This window comes from Tamandua tetradactyla, chromosome 6, assembly GCF_023851605.1.
Source record: "Tamandua tetradactyla isolate mTamTet1 chromosome 6, mTamTet1.pri, whole genome shotgun sequence".
Taxonomy (NCBI): Eukaryota; Metazoa; Chordata; class Mammalia; order Pilosa; family Myrmecophagidae; genus Tamandua; species Tamandua tetradactyla.
This window is the reverse complement of record NC_135332.1, coordinates 123851218-123874933: the sequence shown is the minus strand read 5'-3', so window position 1 is coordinate 123874933 and position 23716 is coordinate 123851218. Positions and strand designations below refer to the sequence as shown.

Here is a 23716-nt window from a genome sequence, read left to right as displayed (position 1 = left end):
GGAGATAAAGTTGTAAAAGGCATCTGAGGAATTTGATTCCATTTTTGTTTTGTTTGGCTTAAGTGGAAAGGGAAGGAACAAGAAGTATAATTAATTTCTTTCTGACTGTCTCATTTTTCTCTTTGCTCTATGACTGTTTTTATCCCTTACCCTGATTTCTTTGGCCCTGTACTCATAGACCTCTGTATTCCTGGCATTCTTAGGACACTGCAGAAGATTGTGCCTGAAATGATGATTAAGGACAAAATGCTGTCTGTGATGATGCCAATCTGGTGGCTGTGAAGGATTTTAGCTGTTCTTATATATTTTTTAAGAGTTCTTTAATGGTTGATGATCACTGCATTTGAAATAATGAATATGGAAAAAGATTAGCTTACTTTTTTTTTGTTCTGTTCTTTCGTGACAATGCAGGTACAGGAAGACATCTGAAACCTTGTCTCAGGCTGGACAGAAGGCTTCAGCTGCTTTTTCATCTGTTGGATCAGTCATCACTAAAAAGCTGGAAGATGTAAAGTATGTCCTCATTTTTTCCTTGCTCTTTAAGTAGTTTAGGCAAATTAACATATCTTATTGTGGTTGCATTTGTTTCCTGACTTTGTATCTGAACTCTTCTCCTAAAGTGAGGGAGAAAGTCTTTCAAACCACAATTTTTGAAATGTTTGCCAAAATTCTTTTAAGCATAGCAAACTAACTTTAAAATGATCATCCTTATGAATATATTTAAGGTTGTTGAAAAATTCTGGTTGTGAACTTTTGTGTATTTTTATTCTTTCCTGATCATACACAGGGTAAGTATCTTGGGCAGAGTCTGGAATCTTACTGGGGATGAGTATAAGCCATTAAATGCACGCTTGGATTGAGACCTGGCTTTACTTGGGTGTGTTACATTTTTATACCATTTATACCTCACAACAGTTTGCACTAATCTGTTATCCATATCTCCTTTCATGCTTAGGCCCAACTCTTGATTGTAAGCTGTTGCTTTTTACTTTGCATTTATATTTTAGATTAGTCTGCAGAGTTACCCTTGTTATTTTGATAGAAGCATTTCACAGTACTTTTGTTGCCCTTCCCTATGTGGATTAGAATAGTGCTGAAAGGGATAAATATGTTTTAAATCAGCTATGCTCCTTCTGTTGGCATGTTAGATTTATGTTTAAAACAGAATGAAACAACCCCAGATTGCATGGCTTTGTGTTTTTCATTTGTGGAGAAAGTATATTTTACAACCAGAATTTTGTTGGTTGAATGGATTTGGTCAATCAATGTGTTGTACTTTGCTATGTACCAAAAAGGCTAACTTATTTGTTCATAATATTTGGAGTATCAGCATTCTAAGCGTAGTTGTGATAAATATGGCTTTCTTGAACTCTTTTGACAAATATGTATAAATAACTGTTGCTCCCATTTCTTTTTGCTAACCAAATTGTGTAGTCTGTCAGAATCCAGTCAAAACCGAACACAGTTTTTTTTTTTAAAGTAGGTTATTTAATTGTTTTAGATTTACCAGAACTTCCTTTCTTTTTTAATGCTTACTCTGGCTTTTTGCAGATTGCAAGCCTTTTCACATTCCTTTAGGTAAGGAGAGTTCAAACCATTGCTGTGGTTTAGCAGTTGTATAAGACAAGTATGCTCCGATTAGATTATTATGCCATGTTGGATGGTTGTGTTTGTCCGCTACATACTTTTACTGCTTTTGGAATATCTTTTTGTGTAGTGCATTTCTAATTTCAGGGGAGGATTTCTTGGTATATCATGAATAATGGATAAATTGAAGAATTATCTGCTATTGCCCAAGAGACTTGGAATGATTTTGACATTTCTTTTTTACTCTTTTTTGGTAAAAAAGCAGCTTTACCATGGCATACAAACTTCCTCCCTTTCAGTGTGTGACTTTGTTTTTGGTGCTTGTATTTCTCTGGTGCTTTTGTAATGGATGTTGGAATTTTTCTTCACTTGGGTCCCATTACTGCAAATGTCATAGCCTGCAACTGCCTCCTGGTTTCGGTCTGCAGTCTTATACAGGTTACTCTGAAATTTTTTTCTTACTCTGTATTTTTAAATGCTGTTTTACTTATGTTTTTAAATATTTTATTATTTCTTTACGCTAGTTATATTCTTTGTGCACGCAAAAATTGTCATGGTTTGCAGAAGGAAAAATTAAGTATATTAGGCCAAAAAAGAAAGCACATTAAAAAGATGTCACCCAGATCACTCCTTACAGAAGGGGACTTTGTGTTGTTGAGCAAACCTTCTCCTCTCTTACCCATGAAGGCTCTCCACATGTCCATCTAGTTGGTGGAGGGAATAAGGTGAAGGAGGATCTTTAGAGTGCAAGCAGGAAGATTCAGATAGTGGTCTTTACCTCTGTCCCTGCTAACGCACATTAGCTTCTCAGGCATTCACTTGCTAGGGTCTAGTGATTTGCCTTCTTAAGCAAGCACACAGGTATTTATAGGGCACCCTTGTCTACGTGACATTAGCCCTGGAAGTTGGAGTAAATTATGGGATAGGACTATGTAAACTCTAAATGTTGAGGTATTTAAATTTAAAATTATGCTTTTAAAAAGTCAGTAAAGTGAGATAAAATTATTTATGAAGGTAATTCTGTATCTTTAGTCCTTAATTTAATTAAAATGGCATAATTTTTTGACAACTAAGACAGTTTTATCTAAAATTATGTGAATTATGTGATTAAGCAGTAAATTCAGAAGAACTGCATTCAGTGATATAACTCATTCTGCTAACATTCAAGTGCCTATCGGGGACCAGTCCTAAGGATAAAATGAAGAACCAGATGTAGTTCTTGTTCTGATAGAGCTTAAAATATTTGAGTGTAGAGTAAGGGAAGAAAATGGGGACTAGGGATGAGTTAAGAATGGACGAGCCTTATTAGTGCCTAGTTGTAAAATAATGTTAAATATGATATATATGTAAATATAAAATACAAAAATATGTACTAAGTAGTAAGGGCTATTAAGGAATGATATGTTTAATCAGTAGGTATTGCCATCCTTTTTCTGTACCTTTTAAAAAGAGTGAACAAATTACATAGGTTTGGCTCAATCTATTCTATTTTATTAAATAATCAGAAACAAATTTTTTGCTTTTTTTTAACTCCTTACACAAGTCATTTTTCATTTCATTACAAAATATAATTGATGTTATACTTACTGTTTTCAGACCTGTTTTTAATGAATAATACGTTGTGCATCAATATGTGGAAATTTACTTTGTAAGGCTTTTGATTAAAACTTACAAATGAGAGAATTAAGATTACCTTTTGAAAGTTAAATTTTATTTAGCATTGATTCTTAGGATACCAAAGGATTGGGCAAAGTCACTTAAAGTCATTTCTAGGCCAACAAGTCTCGATTGTAACCTAATTTAATATGTGTATCTATGTAAAGAAAAGCCTCTTTTAGATAATGTTAGTCGCAAAGGCAGGTAGATCATGCTTCTGTTGACCTAAGCACTGTCTGAAGAGAGGCAGCTCGGGCGGTAGAGATTGCATGTGCCAATTCCAACAGGAAGGCCATTCCGCCCTGAAGAGGGATGCCTGAGGCTTCTTTTGCCTGGTGCCCTCAAATATGTGGCTCATGCGTCTACATCCTCTGTTCTGAGTACGTGTTTACCTAGCATCTCAGTGATTTCCTTGCCTTACGTAATTGTGAGGACAGGAGGAGAAAATGTACTAGTGTTGCCAACTTGGATTTGTTAAATACAACAGTTTTTATTTTGCATTGTTAAGTTAGTAAACTAGCGCTGGGACTTGGAGATTTGTCTTAGCCCTTGGGAAGAGAGAGAGAATTAGGTGATTGAGACTGGTGGGCTGAAGACCACATCCGGGGCAGGAGTGTAGCCCTGGGTGGCTCCCAGGGACAGCCAAACTGGCTTTCCCCAGCTGCTTTTTCATATCCACTGCTTGTGTGCCTGCTTATTTTATACACATTATATGGTAAGCACTGATTCCAAAGAGACACCTTTTTTTTTTTTTGCATGGGCAGGCTCCAAAGAGACACTTTTAAAAGTTTAACATTGAAAGAAGTTACATTGGCACCAGCGTTAAAACAAATGGTGGTGTAATATCATACTATAATAATTCAGTAGTCTCATGGCCTAATATTTTTCCTGTGTATAAAAGGAAGTGCTTAATTAACTGTGTCTTTATTTCCTAGAGAAGTTTTTCCTCTTTAAGTGTGTTTCTTCATGTAAACCTCTAGATATTTGTTTTAGGCCTATTAAAGTCATTCCAGGCAATTCCCTTTTTATTAAAATGCAATTTTATTGAGATTCATTCACACACCATACAGTCCATCCAAAGTACATAATCAGTGGCTCACAGTATTATCACATAGTTGTGCATTCATCCCCATGATCAATTTTAGAACATTTTCATTATTCCAGAAGGCAGTTCCTTTTGCTGAAAATTTCTACCACTTAATGGGAAATGAAATGATATCTTTCTTTTTCTCAGCAAGAGAGTACTTTTTTATTCAAATTTGAAAAGAACTCTAATGAACTTTTCTACTCTTTGTGCTCATGTTCCTAATTTTAGTTAACAAAATTATTCATTCATTTATTCTTTCCTTTGAAGGTATTTATTGAATGCCACTATGTGCAAGGCAGAGTTCTAGCCTGTAGAGATAGACCTTGATAACAACCAGAATAATAATCGGTTGAAATTTGAAAACTTTAAGAGAACATAGTTAAATGTGAAATAGTTGTTAATGAGTATTTCAGTTAGCCATCTATAATAAAAACGTCTGGCAATTCTGTGCCTGTCTAGACTATATATAATGCATCTGAACTAGGTGCTATTATTATTCTCCTCTCACAGATCAGGAAGCTTGACCACAGACAGATTAAGTGACTTCCACAAGGTCACACAGCAAGGTTAAGTGGCTGCAGCCAGAATTGAAACCCAGGCACACTGTACTCTTCTCTGCATTGTCTTCCTCTCCAGAGCAGTGAGCACGTGTTCCTCTGTGGACTATCCAGCAACTACTTTGGGTCATCATCTACTACACGATGTTGTTAGGAGGGAAAAATGAATAATATTTAGATAGCTTTTGGCAGCATGCCTAGCACGTGGTAAGCATATTCAAACATGTTAGCCATTACTTCTTCCTTCTCCTCCTCTTCTTCTTTCCATCTTTCTCCCTCCTGCTCATTATTATTAGGTATGCAAAGATCAAATAACCATGTAAAAAAACAGGGAAAAATTTTAAAAAATCAATTCAGCTTAAAAAAATTTTTTTTAAACTTTTAATGTTTTAAAAGTAAGAGTAAATAAAAATATGAGATTGAGAAGTAATTAGTGAGTCTGAGTGAGAATCAGGTTGCTCTCCCTGTTTTTTTCCCCTCAGGTATGTTTTGAGGAACTTAGATTTATGTTCTTACTTTGATTATAGATTAATATATTTAGGATCACAAATCAAGCTAGAAAGAATTTTAACAAAAATTGCTTTGTAGGTGCTAACTAATCCTCACAACATGTTTTTTGGACAGAATTCTGGTCCAGCAGCAACATGCCTTTTTTTTTTTTTTTGATTTTCATTGACACAACAACTTACAAGCACTTACATTCTTAACATACAAACATTTCATACATGATGTACAATCAGTGGCTGACAATGTCATCACATAGTTGTATATTCATCATGATGATCATTTTTTAGAACATTTGCATCACTCCAGAAAAAGAAATAAAAAGAGAAAACTCATACATACCATACCCCGCCCTCCTTCTCATTGACCACTAGTATTTCCATCTATCCAATATATATATTTAATTTTAACATTTGTTCCCCCTATTGTTTATTTTTAATCCATATATTTTACTCATCTGTCCATACTGTAGATAAAAGGAGTATCAGATTCGAGGTTTTAATAATCACACAGTCACATTGTGAAAGTTATATCATTATACAGTCATCTTCAAGAAACATGCCTATTTTTTTTTTTTTTTTGCATGGGCAGGTACCGGGAATTCAACCTGGGTCTCTGGCATGGCAGGCGAGAGCTCTGCCTGCTGAGCCACCATGGCCCGCCCCATCTGATAATTTTTTATGTAATTTTATGGTAATATATTCATACTATATAATCATCCAAAGTGTACCATCAGTGGTTCATAGTATCATCATATTGCTGTGCATTCATCATCACAATCAATTTTTGAACATTTTCATTACTACAAAAAAATAAAAATAAGAATAAAAATTAAAATTGAAGTAAAAAGAAAACCCAAATCATCCCATACTACCCCTTTATTTATGTATGTATTTATTTATTTTCTTCTCATTTGTCCATATACAGGGTCACACCTTAAAAGCTATATAGTTATATAGTATAGCATCTTCAGTGTAATCATTTTCAAGAATCAAGACTATGAGATTGCAGTTCAATAATATCAGATTTTTCCCTCTAGGTACTCCAGTACACCAAAAACTGAAAAGGGATATCTATATACTGCATAAGAGTAACCTCCAGAATGACCTCTTAATTTCATTTGAAATCTTTCTGCCACGGGAACTTTATTTTATTTCATTTTTCTTTTCTCTTTTTGTCAACAAGACTTTCTGACTTCTGGTAGGCCAGGGCCAGGCTCATCTATCTGATAATTTAATTGACTTCATTCTTTGCTTAGTGACTATATTTTAATTATTTTTTTTGTGCGTGAAATTTAATACATACAGAAATATGCTTAGAACCACAATATTCAATTCAGTGATTTATCAGAAAATGAACACCCATGTGATCAATAAATATCACTGGGTCAACTCTCCAGAAGTGCTCTTCTGTTCTCTCCTTCCTTGAAAGGTATTGGCCATCCTGACTTTTGTTATGAGCACTTCTTTGCTTTTCCTTTTATTTTACAACTTAAACATATTTAGTGGGTATATTCTTTATGATACTGAAAGATTTAAACTGTTAGGTTGCCTTTGCTGCTAATTAAAACTCAACCCTAGGGCAGTGTGACTGTGGCTCAGTGGCAGAATTCTCACCTGCCATGCCAGAGACCCAGGTGCCTGCCCATGCAAAAAAAAAAAAAAATACCTCACCTCTAGTAACTATGATTCTATTGTGATTCTGGTTTCTCTCTGCCCTTAAAGTCCTCCCCAAGAAAATTCTTACAATTTTCAAAGTGACTATTCTCAGTTCTTCTTTTGGTCACATCACACATGGTCATTGACATGTGCTTAATAAGTATTGGTTAAATGACCCAAACTATCAAATTCTGCCTTAGTTTTCTTGGCAGCATCTCTGTAGTCCTTTTCTATATTAACATGTGTAAAAATAAACATTAAAAAAAATCTGGTTCCAAAATTGTTGAATGTCTTCTCCTTATCATTTTCCCTGATTGTCAGTTTCTCTTGTCCTCCTATTATCCCCTTATACTGGGGCTCATCAACATCTACCTCTTACCTGTATCTATTCTTTATAGAAACTCCCTTGACTAAAGTTGTGCATAGCTCTCTGCTCCCTTGTTTTCATCTCCATCCCCTGACAATTCGAAGTGAGTCCTACAATTTTTTTTTTCTTCTGTGTTTCTGACATCAGGACTTATTTCTTACAAAGGATGATCCTGAGTCAATTTGTAGCCTTGGTGCTTAATTCCTGGTCAACTTGATAAATTTAGAATTCATTGATATAATCATTCCTTTCACTCTTTCTCCTATTCCCTCTTAACTAGCTTGTGTGCTGGTCAAGTGGGCATAGAACTTGACAGAATTTTGACTGGAGGAAATGATCTTTTTTTAAAATGCAATTTTATTGAGATATATTCATGCACCATAGAAACCATCTGAAGTATACAATCACTGGCTGACAGTATCATCACATAGTTCTGCATACATCCCCATGATCAAATTTAGAACATTTTCATTACTCCAGAAAAGAAATACAAATAAGAAAGAAAGCCCTAATCTTCCCATATTCCTTTTCTCCCCCCCGCCCCCCATTATTGGCTCATAGTATTGGTGTGGTACATTTGTTAACTGTTGATAAAAGAGTGGAGGAAATTATCTTTTGCATGAGTGCTTAGGAATCTGGACTTGAATTAGCTCTGAATTTCTGAAATTTTCACTGAGTTTATTTACATATTTCCTCAATTTATTGATGCCATTCAATTCAGTATGTGAGTTCCTCATTTTATTGATGCCATTCAATTCAGTGTGTGAGTTCCAGGGACAAGTAATATATCTATGTTTGGCTGTGACTCCCCTTCCTTTGCCAGAATTTGGCAGTTTCTGCCAAAATGAATATTGTAGTGAAGAACCTTTTATTTATGAGGATCAGAAAATTATGTAAGTTAGTTCACTAAAAAAAAAAGGGAGTTTCCTGCATGGGATATAAAGTTCTTTTGTAATCCAAGGAGAGGAAAGGAAGCAAACCCTGGCTTTACCCAACCAGCACTCCTAACTGGAAAGCTGTAACATCTGGAAACCAAGAAAGTTCAATTTTTCCTGTTCCTTTCCCCACCTGGCCCTGTACCCTGCATGGCCATTATTTCTCTCATTTTTCTTCCCCTATCTTTCTCTGTGCTTATAGTCCATTCTCTCTTTGGTAACTGGATTCCTTTGCATATTTGTAGGTTGCACTTGATCCGGGAAAAAATGGCCTTGTCAGTATCTAAATCTACATGACTTTCTAGCTCAGCACCTATCATTGATTGATCCAGCGGTTTAGAGTTCTAATTACAAAATCCTAGCAAATAATCTTATTTGTCTCAACTTTTTTTTCTTTTTCTTTTAAAGTTTAGTCCCTACCACTTGTAGACAATCATCCTGGGGGATTTAGCTGCGGATCTGGTCATTAGACATGGAGATGGTGGAAGGTGGCCTGTGACAGTGTGGCCATTCAAGGCAGCTTCTTTAGAAGGGTTCGAGGAAGGGCAGTTCTTGAATTGTAAACCCAAAAGATTTTTTCCGTGTTTCTCTGTCTTTCACATATGGAACCAACATGCTGCAATAGATCAAATCAAGTAGGAAAAGAATTAACAAATTCCTCCCAGAATATAGTCTTTTACCCAGGGCATCAACCACCATTGTAGGATATAGGTTATATTGAGTGAATGGATTTTTTACTGTGTTATGTAAGGCATCGAGTACAAAGTTGCTCAAATATTTTACTGATTGTCTTGAAACACACTGCCAGTATATTTTGATTTTTATCAAGATCATATTCCATATTATTACTTACTGATGCAAAGCTAGACCTTGGGAAATGCCTTTGAAACCATTATCGTGTGTAGCAATTGAGTCTGCGAAAATGAAGTCATAAATTCACAAAATATTTAAATATAATTCAGAATTAATAGCTTGGCCTAGTTAGTTTCCTCAAGGGAAAAATTTTTTTTTTTAAACCAATAATGCTACATCAGTGATCAAAATATTACACACATATTAACAGTATCAGGAATTAAGGTCCTCTCATCTTGTCAGGTGGTGAATGGGAGATGGCTGAGATTTGGTAATCTTGAACCTGAATTGTCAGTGGGCTGCATTGTCTTTATTTATTTATTTATTTATTTATTTATTTATTTTTTATTAATTAACAGAAAAAAAGAAATTAACCCAACATTTAGAAATCATACCATTCTACATATGCAATCAGTAATTCTTAACATCATCACATAGATGCATGATCATCATTTCTTAGTACATTTGCCTCGGTTTAGAAGAACTAGCAACACAACCGAAAAAGATATAGAATGTTAATATAGAGAGAAAAATAAAAGTAATAATAGTAAAAACAAAACAAAACAAAAACCTATAGCTCAGATGCAGCTTCATTCAGTGTTTTAACATGATTACTTTACAATTAGGTATTATTGTGCTGTCCATTTTTGAGTTTTTGTATCTAGTCCTGTTGCACAGTCTGTATCCCTTCAGCTCCAATTACCCATTATCTTACCCTGTTTCTAACTCCTGCTGGTCTCTGTTTGCATTGTCTTTTAGTGAGAGGTTGGTCCTGGTAAAGCAGGGAACTAAATGTTAATGGAGTGGCCTTTAGAATATTTAGTTTAATTGGGATGAAGTATAAACATCTCTAATTAGAAAATTTGTATTACTTCTAAGGAGTTATATGTGATTTTTTTTGTTCCATAAGTGACTTATTTTGAAAGTTTCATGCTCTGGCCTGGGAACAAATACCTGGGAGAGATGGCTGCAGGAGCCCTTTGCTGGCCTCGCTTATGTGTGTGTGTATGTGTGTATACGTATGTGTTTACGTGCATATGTGCACTTATTTTTGAGGGAGGTGGCAAACATTGAATCCTGAAGATTCAAGTGTCATTCTTTTTTTCCTGCTGTTCACTAGCTTTGTGACTTTTGGTAAACCATTTAACTTCTGAGCCTTGATCCTGTATGCTTTACAGATACAGGTGAAAACACTTTACGGTTTGTCAAAGTGCTATAAAAATGCAAGGTTGTAAAACTAACTACTTGGATTATCTTGAAAATGGCTCATTAGTAAAAGTAGATTGTGTTGGAATAATTTTGATCCCCTCCACCTCAAAAGTAGACAGTTCTTCATGGTGCTGAAGGAATAAAGCTCTTAGAAAGCTAAGTTTTATTTAATTTTTATAATGTTGAATCACAACTATACTAACTTCACCTCTGTCTCTTTTTAATGCTGCCTCTTAGTATACGCTCCATTCAACATTCAATTAGCATGCCTGCTATGAGGTAAAGTATATTTTTACAAAATGTAATTGGTCTTATGCTTTCTCATTATTTAGATGTTTAACTTGAACTGTTCTGAAGTAGACAACTGGAATTCTTCTCTAAACAAGCTGTGTGTTTTAACACCATATCAGCTTTCGGTGACTCTTCTAGTAATGCTGAGATGGGTGTAAAAGATGCATTGAATGCTTGTGGAGTTTTTTTCAAGACCTGTTATTTCTATTTTATCTTATAAACCTATCATATCAGAAATCTGATGAAATGGACACTACTTATCTACCAGATCTTCCCTTTTCATGGATCCAGGGGTCTCACCACCTCTGTATCCTTTAGCCTTAGTCCCACATGCTTTTCTTCCACCTCCCAGTGTTCACTTCCCTCATCCCACTGTGACGTTTGGAGCCATCTGTGATTTAATTCTAGTGTTCTTTTTCATCAGTAAGCAGGTGCAGGTGGTACATGCTATCGTTGCACCTGACCTCTCTAGAGAGGCTGAAGACATTTAGTAATATAAGCTTGGCTTAAACTTTAGTGTGCTTCAGAATTACCTGGACGGCTGTTAAAACCCTGCCTGGGGGCCCCACTCCTGGAATTTCTGAATCTTTAGGCCTGGGGTGAAACCTGAGAATTTGTGCTGCTCAATTCTCAAAGAGATGCTGAGGCCGGATGGGAGGCTAAACTGTTCTGTCATTCAGAGTGGGACAGAGGAACCCCTTGTTCTCTTCTTCGCCTTTTGCATCCTGGTAGTAGGAAGAATAATCGAGGCCAAATGGACAGTATAAAAGCTTTGGGAACCTGTATGTGAGAGACAAAGGCTGTGATCGGCCTTAATTAACATGGATCAACGTAAAGACACAGGAGAGACTTGCCTGCGTGCGTGTTCAAAGTGCTGTCTCTGGGGCAGCTGTGTGAATAGGCAAAGCCAAGATTCTGTGCCTCCCGCCTTCCTCTCCATGCCTGCTGGCCCTGTCTGTTGTGCTGCTCTCTGAGAGTCACAGTCCCTGTTGGGGAACCTCCTACCGTCTGCTTTTCCTCATCGGGTGATATGGGTTCACGTAGGAATCCTTCTAGGTAACGTGAATTCAAACACAAATTTAACCAGTACTAAGTGGATCTAATGGTGGCATTTGTACTTTGACAAGTGGGTCGGGGAAGTGGCAGAGTTGATATTTTATCTGACTTTGCTTGCTCTCCTCACATGTGGACATGATTATTGCTCTGTCACCTGTGTCTAAGACTAGCTGTATTCATGGAACCAAAAGTATATTATAGAAGTATTAGAACAGAGATTGATAATCTTACATAATAAACCTTTATCTGTGTGCCTCCGCATAGGGGATACAGGATGGATGCTTTCAAACTACATCTCAGAAGAAATTTTTTCTGATCCAAAAGTTTTCTTTAAGCGGCTTAAATTTATCTTGACATTTACATTTTAATAGTGGATTAAAGTAAAATAAATATTTTTGTTCTTTACCTGATTGAGAGTAATGGACATATATATTACTGGTGTGGTGTTTGGTGAAAAGAAATCATCTAGTGATGTTTAAAAAATCGTTGGTTTTTTTCCTCTGAGGGTTTGTAATTTTACTGTTCTTTTTATTGTCTCCCCACAGAAACTCCCCGACTTTCAAATCATTTGAAGAAAAGGTTGAAAATTTAAAGGCAAGTAGAGAGGATGAATAGGGGCTTTTTGTTATTTTGCTTGGTGCCTTAATTTTTTACTGTGTGTAATCATTCACATTAATACTTTTTCTAAAAATATTTAAAGAACTTTACTCATTAAGTTGTTAATAGACATTTAATGTGTTATGTACTCTTTTTTTTTTTGGCATGGGCAAGGCTCTGGGAATTGAACCTGGGTCTCCGGCATGGCAGGCGAGAATTCTGCCACTGAGCCACAGTTGCACCACCCTATGTACTCTTTTAATTAATTTTCTGGCTGGTACATTGTGGCACAGAAGCATGCTAAGTGCTGAAGGAAAATGTGTAATTTTAAAATGTTTAAAGGTAAATGTTTGTATTACCTTTTTTAAAAAAATTTATTAATTAAAAAATTAAGAAACCAAATAAAACATCAACATACATAATCAGTAATTCACAATATCATCACTTAGTTGCATATTCATCATTTCTTAGAACATTTGCATTAATTCAGAAAAAGAAATGAACACAGGAAAGAAAAAAAAAGATTATACCTACCATACCCCTTACCCCTCACTTTCATTGATCACTAGCATTTCAAACTAAATTTATTTTAGCATTTGTTCCCCTATTATTTATTTTTATTCCATATGTTCTACTCCTTTGTTGACAAGGTAGATAAAAGGAGCATCAGACACAAGGTTTTCACAATCACACAGTCACATTGTGATTGCTGTATCATTCAATCATCCTCAAGAAACATGGTTACTGGAACATAGCTCTACATTTTCAGGCAGTTCCCTCCAGCCTCTCCATTACATCTTGAATAACAAGATGATATCTACTTGATGCATAAGAATAACCTCCAGGATAACCTCTCGACTCTGGAATCTCTCAGCCATTGACACTTTGTCTCATTTCCCTCTTCCCCCTTTTGGTTGAGATGTGTTACCTTTTTTGCCTTATTCATTTCAAATATTTCTTCAGTTGGACAAAATTTAATGTGACCTAACAGAAAATTAAAAATAATATAGAAATGAAAAAAAAAAAAAGAAAAAATTAGTCCTACTACCCAGAGACAGACATATTTATAGTGACATCAAGCTTTAAAAGATAATTGAAAAAAATAAAAAAGGGCAGGCCAGGTGGCTCAGCAGGCAGAGTTCTTGCCTGCCATGCTGGAGACCCAGGTTCCCCGGTGCCTGCCTCTGCAAAAATAAATAAATAAAGAGAATTGACTGTACATGATGAACATTTCCTCATATCATTAAATATTCTTCCTCAATATTATATTTACTGGCTGCTGGCGTAGCCTTATAATGCAAATGGTTTGTCCAACCTCAATCATGAGACGTTTTGAAATTATAAGATATTCTGCCATGATGATCATCATTGAAGACATAGTGTTTTATGTTTTGATTTCACTGAAGGTGAACATTTCCCCATAGTGATTAGGCTTATTAATTTTTAAGTTGTAATATCTTCAAGATTATATTTAAAACTACAAAATCAATTCTCAGATGTACCTGAGGAGTGTGTTTCCTTAGGTACTTGCCATATTCCAACGCAAATCAAAAGTTACTTAATTAAAATCTTTCACTAGAAAAAAAAAAGATCAATTCTCAGGATTGTAAGCGACCTAAAAGATCATCTAGTTCCCATCTACTGCCTGACCCTCTCTGCAGAGTCTGTACCAAATTGTGGTTGATGCTACGTAATGTCTCCAAAAAACATTTGGGAATAGAAGCATATATAGTCATTTCTTTCTAAACTAACTCTGATAAAGCTGATACCTTAAAATTTTTATATAACTCAGCTTAAAAAACAAATATTCAGGTTTAGTCTTTGAGAACTGTATTTAAGTCACTCATTTAAAAATGCATATTTTAAAAATTACTGAAGCAGAGTATGATTACTGAAAGAAAATTAAACACTGTATAATCTGGATCTTTTTTTTCTTGCACATGCAAACATTAACACACATTTTTTGCATTTGTGTATACATTTACACACAAATGTATAAACATTTTGCAAAAAGGATGCTTGCTATACACACTATCCTGTACTTGCTTATTTAACTGCTACTGGAATGTATGATCGGTGAACCCATGAATGTGAGACTCTTGTTTTGCTCACTGATTCATCTCAAGTACCTAAAACATTCCTTGACACATTTTAGCTACTCAGAGTATATATTTTGTGAGTAAAAGAATATATCTGTCATTCTTCTAGGTCAGCACAACAAGCAGTTTTGTTCTTTCAACTCAGGTATTTGAAAACAAACATTACATTGTAGGAAATCAAAGCTACTAAAATTCAGTTCTCAGTATTATTAGGACTATTATATCCTCTCTTTGAAATCTACACTGTGTTAATTTTTTAAATGGCTAGCTGGAAAACCATGGCAACCTATGTTTTGTTGACACTGAAGATGAGACTCTTCCGGGTCATTTAATATATATGATCCTCCTGAGTACACGGACTCCATAAATTGTAGTTGCATCTGCTTTTAAGATAAGACTTAGGGATCATTTAGATAAAAAATAAGTAATTTTTTAAAGTATAGTATTTTAAACACATATCCTCATGGAAACTGAAAAATATACTTTTATGCTTGGGATCTTAAATTTTTGTTAAATTGCATTTATATTCCATTAAATACCAGGCCTACATTTAGTTTTTGGGTTGACTCATCTGTCTGATTACTTTGAGCATCTGCCATGTGCCAAGCAACAAGTGTTAGGCAGGGAGATATTGCAGCAAGCAAGAGGGATACAGACCCTTTTCAAAAGATGTTTAGATAGTTAAATGGCCAGTGAAATTAAAGTGAGTAAGCTATGAGACGGTAAATCTAGGGTATAATGAGAACAGACATGTAGCAGGAACTCCTGACCTAGTTCGGCAGTAGGGAGAATCAGGGAAGGCCTTCTATAGGACGTGATAATATAATTTGAGGCAGTTAGGTTAACAGGAATTTTTGAAGCCTTGGGCGCCTTTTGAGGAATACCTAGAAAGTTCACTGGGGCTGGAGGGTATTGAGCTAGAGGTGAAGTTAGAGAAGTGGGTGGACTGCAGTAAAGGGGAGTGCCTGAGTGGTGCATTCTGGTGTGCAATTTAGAAAGATCATTGGCTTCCCTGCAGGTTCAAGTGGAGAAAGATTGGAGATAGGGAGACTGGATGGGACTAGGTAGGCCAAGGATGATGGAGTGAATTAAAGTAGTGTCAGTGGAACCAAGGCTAGAGATTTTAGCAAAGATGCTACCATTGGTTGGATGTGGAAAAAGGAGGAGGGATTGTGAGGTCAACTCCTTTTGGGAGGCTGCGATATAAAGTCTTTGCTCAAAGAAAAGCAAAGAGGAGTTCAGTTTTGGACATGCTGAATTACAAGGAGTCTCAACATGTTCCTGTAATCAAGGAATGCATTTAATATACAGTGCATACAAGTTACACAAATTTCTCGAGAACAGTTCAAAGGTACTGTGTAGTTTTGGATGGAAGACCAAAAAGAATGAGAGAGAGGCTTTCAACTAGGTTCTAATTGTTAACCAGTCTCTGACCAGTCAGTTAAGATTGAGCTAAGATAGAGTCAAGTTTAATTCCCCTTGTGAGCTTCTGTGCCCTTGGTTATTGACTAGCTACCTAATTTCAGTCAGCTGTCCTGTTGGCTAGTCATGAGGTTAACACAATGAGAAAGCATAGATATACAAGCCTTTATAAGAATGAAGTACCATGCTGTTGTAAGGGGTTTGAAAAGCATACAATACTAACAAATATAAGGCAGATATGTTCATTCCAGTGAATGAATGTTTATTGATAACATTTCAGGCCATATTGGAGTAGTGTTTCAAAAACTTTAAAATACATGTGAATCACCTGGGATCTTATTCAGTAGTGTGTAGATTTCATTTCTGTGGGTGAGTAAGTGGGAGACAGGGGTCTAAGATGCTACATTTCTAACAAGTTCAGGTGGCAGTTGAATCTGTAAGTCCTTGGCCCACACTTTAAGTAGTAAAGGGTTAGAAAGCTTCCAGTGTATCTGTGAAATAATACATATGTTTTCTCTCCTTTATTGTGCTCAGTAATATTGAATGAGTGTAGCTGAATGAACAATTTGATGCAATATGCAGTGTTATCCAAGTGTACAGAGTTCAAAAAGCCATTTTAGAATAAAAGCCTTTACAAAGTTCTTCAGACAGACTTCCCTGTGAAGAACAGTTACAGGTAAGGGGGGGTACAGCAGGTGGTAGTGGAATTTTACCAATTTAAATATTTCAGCTGGGAAGACTGTATAAGTTTTATTACTGAACCTAGCCGGACATTAAAGCAGTTCTGAATTTTATATATGTATACCAATCACTGGATCACTAAATTCTCAATTTATTTGTTCTTTAAAGTAAAATTCATGTTACTTTATGCAGAATCAGTTAAGTTAATGTTTCATGATGTCTTTTCCTTTTGAAAAATTTTTTAAGTCTAAAGTAGGAGGAACCAAGTCTGCTGGCGGTGATTTTGGAGAAGTCTTGAATTCGACTGCAAATGCTAGTGCCACGGCCACAGAACCTCTCACAGAGCAGACACAGGAGGGCCTGTGAGACTCCTTCCCTTGTTCTGCTACCCACTGCCAGATGCTGCAAGTGAGAACCAAGCACATCTTGTCAACATTCATTGCCACACGTTTACACCAGATGTGCTTTTATTTAGCTTTACATATTTCTTTGACCAAATAGTAGGTAAAAAAAAATTTTTTAATACCTTCACTTCTATTCTTGGGAAACACTCTTTAATGTGCATATTAGGCCCTTTACTTAGGAAACATCACTAGAATGATCTAAGGAGTTACCAGGTTATTATAGTTTCTTTCCTAGTTTACAAAATTGCTTTGGATTTGGGATACCAGTTTGATCTTTATCTTCTATAAAATGGTCTTTTTTCCCCTTTGAACCTCTGTATATTTGATTGCTACCTAAAAATTTTTCTTGTAATTTTGCTGAATTCTTTCATTGAAAGTTTTGATGTAATTTTCTTTTATCTCCAAGGGAAGAGCTACCAGCTACAAAAAATATTTTTGAATAAACACTGTTTTGGTATGTGCTACATATCTTGGGTGTTGAAGACACTGGACTAAATAAATCAGCTCTACATCTAATTTGTTATGCTTATAAGTGCTAATATGTACGGTAATTTAAAATACTAAGTGACTTGAGAGTAGAACCCCTACATCATTTGTTTATCAACATGTGTGACAGGAGCCATTTCTGTGTATTAGTTATTATGGCACTTATATTAACTTAGTTTTCACTAGATACAATTTTAATTTCAGCAGTAAATTGGCAAGATAATATTCTGATTAGGAATATTGTATTAAAGGTAGGGTTTGAAATATGAACATTCTCATCAAATGTTCTGTTCAAAAGCCTGAGCATCTTAGGTCTAGGTAGCCGTAAAAATGCTAAAATCTATCACATTAGGTTTTCATTTAATTCCTTTAGTACCATTTAAAATCAGAAGCGCACAAAGTTTATTCAACTAATGTAACTTTTGTACATCAGGTTGGTGATAACTCCTGAGGCTGTAATGCATTAAAAAAAAAAACCACTTTTCTATTTATTTGTTTTCAATGTGTTAAAAATTGTAAAACGACAGGTGTAGACATTGCCCTCTACTTTGAAAATTGAGTTTTGGGGATTGAAAGAAGCAAAGCCTCTGGATGTATCCGCACAATGGCCAAGGTGTACTCTATTACTTCTAATAACTCCTTACTAACCACCACCACCTTTTCCTTATGCTGTATATGTTTATGGCCTACAATGTTGTATTTGCTATTTATCAAGTTGTGATTGTTTTATTATTGTTTATTACAAATGTTAATTGCCAAGCTTGGAGTGGCCTAGAGTATTTTTTTTGAAAGCATGACTAGATTTACTTCAGGATAAATGAGCTTATGAAAACCAAATTTGAAAAGCCACAGTGTTGATTGTTAGAAAGTAACTTGCTGCCATTTTTGATTGCTAGAGCTTTGTTAGCACTTTAGATGCAATTTGAACTATGCTCTATTACATGCAAAAAGCTTAATAAATTCTGTATACCAGTAATGTAGGTCTCAATATTTTTTGAGACCAATGGTCTGGAAACACCTTATTGTAATAAAGAATCAACTGGTGTCTGTGCTATATAGGAAATTTTTAACCATCAGCTTTAAACCACTGCTTAATGGTATCAGATTAACGTATTCTAAATAATTTTCTTCTAGAGGCTTTAAGGCAAAAGGTATTTGAAGCACTGTCCTAGAAGAGTGGATCTGTAGACAATTGTCTTTTTTTCACTATATATATATATTTTTTTTTGCATGAGCTGGCTCCAGGAATTGAACCTGGTCTCTGGCATGGCAGATGAGAATTCTTCCACTGAGCCACCGTTGCACTGCCCACAGTTGTCTTTTTAATTATTTTTTTCTACCAACTAGTATTTCAAAAATTTTTTTTTAATCCCAAAATCATTTCATCACATTATTTCCTGGTGTCCTGCCCTGTTTTTCTTTTTCAGCAAAACAAAATGGAGTAAGATAGTGATTTCCTGAGTAGAGTAAAATATCTCCAAGTCTCTTCACTCCTCACATGGGGAAAAGATGATAGAAATGGGAGTGGGCAGTGTAATGGGTATTTGGAAGTAGGTGTTGTAGATGGTGGTGAAAGAAATAATTGGAGAATCACTTTTCTATACATCTACTGACCCTTGGGTAGAAAGTTATTTACTGCAGTCTACTCTGTTTTTTAAAAGTAGTAAAAAGTAGAGGAAGGAGAAATTTAGAAAAATAAACATGCGCTTAGAAACATTATTCAAAATGGCCTTTGTGGCAGATCAGATGTCATGAATTCACAGACATTTAAAAAATTGGGAAAAAGAGTAATTACTGAGAACATGAGAGAGAAAGGTCTTGGTTACCCTATTGTGCTTCATGTTTGGCACTATAGAAACCTGAGAGTGAAATTTCAATATTTAAGGACTTAAGAAGTTAATAAAAGAAAACATCCTTGAAAATAGCCCCCTCTTACAAAGGAAAGTCCTTAATTTATGCAGTTTATGAGTAAGAAAGCAGTAATTGTCATGTTTATGCAGCCCAAGTAATCAGTGGAAGAGAGCAGAATTCATTAGATGGATTATCAATTTTAGCAACTCAAAGGAACGACTGAAATAGAGGAGAAACATGTTTAATTTGGACTATCTCCGGATCTGTTAATCAAGATACACACTGTCTATTTTTTTTTTTTTTGTATAGTATTTGAAAACAATAAAAAATCTATAATTTGGGTATGGGTTCTTTTGTATATATTACCTGTCTGTTGAAGAAAGCGGTAAGTACATTATACAACTACTCTCCAAACCCTTCATATCCTGGATACAGAAAGAACCATAACAGCTTTGGGAATCAATATATCGAGCAAAACTGTGAAAAACCTGTATGGGGGCTATCAAAAGGCATTTATTAAGTGACTATTGCATACAGAGCAGGTACTATATAAGGCAGTATGTTAGATTACACGTGATTCTTTATAGCTATTCAAACCCTGATGAAAAAATCAAAATTTTTCCCACAGTGAAGAGACATTTATCATTTACTTAATCTTTATTTTTAAGGACTATCCAATGCTGTTTTAGTTATGTTGACTCTGGTGGGTCACAGTTCCTATAAACCATTATTACTTTTAACTAAATTTGCAACTTTGTATTCCATAATTTCCATATTGGTCTGACTCTGAATATAAATTTAAAATCCCTTTACAGGATGAACCTAAAGGCTTTCAGTTATTCACAACTCAAAACTTAATCCCCACAGGGCATGGCCTGCATGTGTCTGTCATCTTCTAGGAGTTCAGACATAAATGGTGCTTGACAAGTAAAATTCTTGTCAACTCTTTTATGTAATTTTGATATTACTTGGGTTGGATGGTAGTGTGGTTATTTTGAAGGTCTTCCTAGTGCACAGTAAAAGCCCAACCCAGTTTTGTTGACTATTTGTAATTGGGTGTGATCTTTCACTTCCATACTATCCACTCCAACGTGCTTGAAAGTTTTTCCCTTTGTTTCTAGGGTTAATATTCTGTTCTTATATTCCAGTTTGACTTTATTTCTTAGGATTCTCTTCCTCCACCTCCTAAAGTGTTATTGCTTATATCCTAGTCGTCTTTTCTTCTACATAAGATCTTTAATGATTTTATTCATTTCTTACGTTGAAATTACTACTTTTAGTGTGAACTTATTGTCTTCCAATCTGTATCTCTAGCCCTGCCTTTTCTTCCAGGTTTTCATACATCAATTTCTAATTACTTCTTGGGTTGCATCCACATAGCCCTTAATAGGCATGATTTATTGTGCTTTCAGTGAGTGCCAGGCATTTTATCCTCGCCTTTAGTGCTTAACTCAGTAATGTGGTGTTCCTATGTTACAGATGAGGCCACTGGCCAGTAGAGGTGAAGCCAGAACTTGAAGTATTTTTTATTCACTTTTGTTGCCAGTCACCTTTGTTAATTTGGTGGGGGATGGGGAAGAGGCCCATGTTTTTGTTTTTTGTTTTTTTTTAAATTTTTTAATTAAAAAAATACAGCAACAAACAAAAACATCTTAACTTATGATCATTCCATTCTACATATATAATCAGTAATTCACAATATCATCATATAGTTGCATATTCATCATGATCATTTCTTAGAACATTTGCATCAATTCAGAAAAGTAAAAAGACAACAGGAAAAAATTCATACATACCATACCTCTTAACCCTCCCTTTCATTGATCACTAGCATTTCAATCTAAAAGTATTTTAACATTTGTTCCCCCTATTATTTATTTTTATTCCATGTGTTTTTACTCGTCTGTTGATAAGTTAGATAAAAGCATCAGACACAAGGTTTTCACAATCACACAGTCACATTGTGAAAGCTGTATCATTTTACAATCATCTTCAAGAGACATGGCTACTGGAACACAGTTCTATATTTTCAGGCAGTTCCCTCCAGCCTCTCCATTACATTTTTTTTTAATTAAAAAGAAATTACAAGAAATGCAAACATCCTTAATATATGCTCATTCCATTCTACATATATAATCAGTAATTCACAATATCATCACATAATTGCATGTTCGTTATCATGATCATTTCCTAGAACATTTGCACCAATTCAGAAAAAAATAAAAAGACAACAGAAAAATAAAAAACAGAAAAAAAAAATTTTTACATACATACCCTTCACCCCTCCCTTTCACTGGTCACTAGCATTTCAAACTGAATTTATTTTAACATTTGTTCCCCCTATTATTTATCTTTATTCCATATGTACTACTTGTCTGTTGACAAGGTAGATAAAAGGAGCATCAGACACAAGGTTTTCACAATCACACAGTCACATTGTGAAAGCTATATCATTATACAATCATCATCAAGAAACATGGCTACTGGAACACAGCTCTACATTTTCAGGCAGTTCCCTCCAGCTTCTCCATTACATCTTGGAAAACAACATGATATCTACTTAATGCGTAAGAACAGCCTCCAGGATAACCTCTCGACTCTGTTTTGAATCTCTCAGCCATTGACACTTCATCTCATTTCACTCTTCCCCTTTTTTTTGGTCATGAAGGTTTTCTCAATCCCTTGATACTGGGTCTCAGCTCATTCTAGAGTTTTTCTCAATCCCTTAATGCTGAGTCTCAGATTATTCTAGGGTTTCTGTCCCACATTGCCAGGAAGGTCCACACTCCTGGGAGTCATGTCCCATGTAGACGGGGGTTGGGGGGGGTGAGATTGCTTGTTGTGTTGGCTGGACAGAGAGGCCACATCTGAGCAACAAAAGAGGTTCTCCTGGGGGTGACTCTTAGGCCTAATTTTAAGTAGGCTTGACCTATCCTTTGTGGGGTTAAGTTTAATATGAAACCCCAAAACTGGGGGCTCAGCCTATAGCTTTGGTTGTCCGCAGTGCTTGTGAGAATATCAATAATTCAACTTGGGGAGGTTGAATTTTCCCCTGTTCTTACCATTCGCCGAAGGAGACTTTGCAAATACTTTTCCGCTCACTGATCAAATCACTCTGGGATTCATTGGGGCATCACTCTGGACAAACCAATAAAATCTAATGTCCTACCCAAGGTTCCATGTACTTATGTTGTTCAGCCAACTATCTACATAAGTTATATTAGGAGATCCACTAGTCAAAATATAAATTTTGTACCAAATAAACATTTTTTTATTTAGTCACACATAAGTTGAAATTTTACAATATTAATTACCATCTATTTTCAGCACCCTGCAGTAATGACATTCTTTGTTCTTCCTCATGCAAAAACATTTTTAATTTGTACATTTAGTAATTATCATTATACACTCTAGGCATTCCTAGATTATGCCATCTCAATCTTTATTGTCTATCTTTCTTTGTGATTTCATTTATGCCCCCAGCCCTCCTCCCTATATCATTCTCACATTCAGCTTCATTCAGTGTTTTAACATAGTTGTATTACAGTTAGGCAGTGTTGTGCTGTCCATTTCTGAGTTTTTACATTCAGTTCTGTTGCACAATCTGTATCCCTTCAGCTCCAGTTACCCAATATCTTACCCTATTTCTATGTCCTGATGGTCTCTGGCACCAACGAAATATTCCAAGTTTATTCACTAATGTTAGCTCTTATCAGTGAGACCATACAGTATTTGTCCTTTTGTTTTTGGCTAATCACACTCAGCATAATGTCCTTAAGGTCCATCCACGTGGTTACATACTTCATAACTTTATTCTGTCTTACAGCTGCATAATATTCCATCATATGTATATGCCACAGTTTGTTTAGCCACCCATCTGTTGATGGACATTTTGGCTGTTTCCATCTCTTGGTGATTGTAAATAATGCTGCTGTAAACATTGGTGTGCAAATATCTGTTTGTGTCCTTGCCCTCATGTCCTTTGAGTAGAGACAGCATACAGATGGGTCCTGTTCCCTAATCCATTCTGCCAGTACATGTCCCCTGATTGGGGAGCTTGATCCATCAACATTTAGTGTTACTACTGCACAGGCAGTACCCTCCTCTACCATTTTGCCTTTGGATTTTATATGTCCTATCTAATTTTCCTTCTTTTTACCTGTACTCATAGTCTTCCCTTCTACACTTTTCTCCACACCTCTCTCTTCTGCCTTTGTGTCTGTCTCTAGTGCTCCCTTTAGTATGTCTTGCAGAGCTGGTCTCTTGGTCCCAAATTCTCTCAGTGATTTTTTGTCTGAAAATGTTTTAATATCTCCCTCATTTTTGAAGGACGATTTTGCTGGATATAGAATTCTTGGTTGGCAGTTTTTCTCTTTTAATAGTTTAAATATATCATCCCACTGTCTTCTTGCCTCCA

General features: G+C 35.6%; 1 protein-coding gene and 1 long non-coding RNA gene across 4 annotated transcripts in view; one reads left to right on the top strand and one right to left on the bottom strand.

Moving 5' to 3' along the window:
• TPD52 (tumor protein D52) overlaps nt 1-19639 on the top strand; it is a 115618-nt gene extending 95979 nt beyond the window's left edge. For all 3 annotated transcript variants that reach the window (XM_077167060.1, XM_077167059.1, XM_077167058.1), the window contains exons 4-6: nt 412-513; nt 12305-12353; nt 16805-19639. In XM_077167060.1, the coding sequence (XP_077023175.1) occupies nt 412-513; nt 12305-12353; nt 16805-16924 (271 nt within the window). In that variant the 3' untranslated portion in view covers nt 16925-19639. The remainder of the gene's footprint in view (nt 1-411; nt 514-12304; nt 12354-16804) is intronic.
• LOC143688775 (uncharacterized) overlaps nt 1-23716 on the bottom strand; it is a 61195-nt gene that overhangs the window by 31685 nt on the left and 5794 nt on the right. The gene's annotated exons all lie outside the window — the stretch shown is intronic.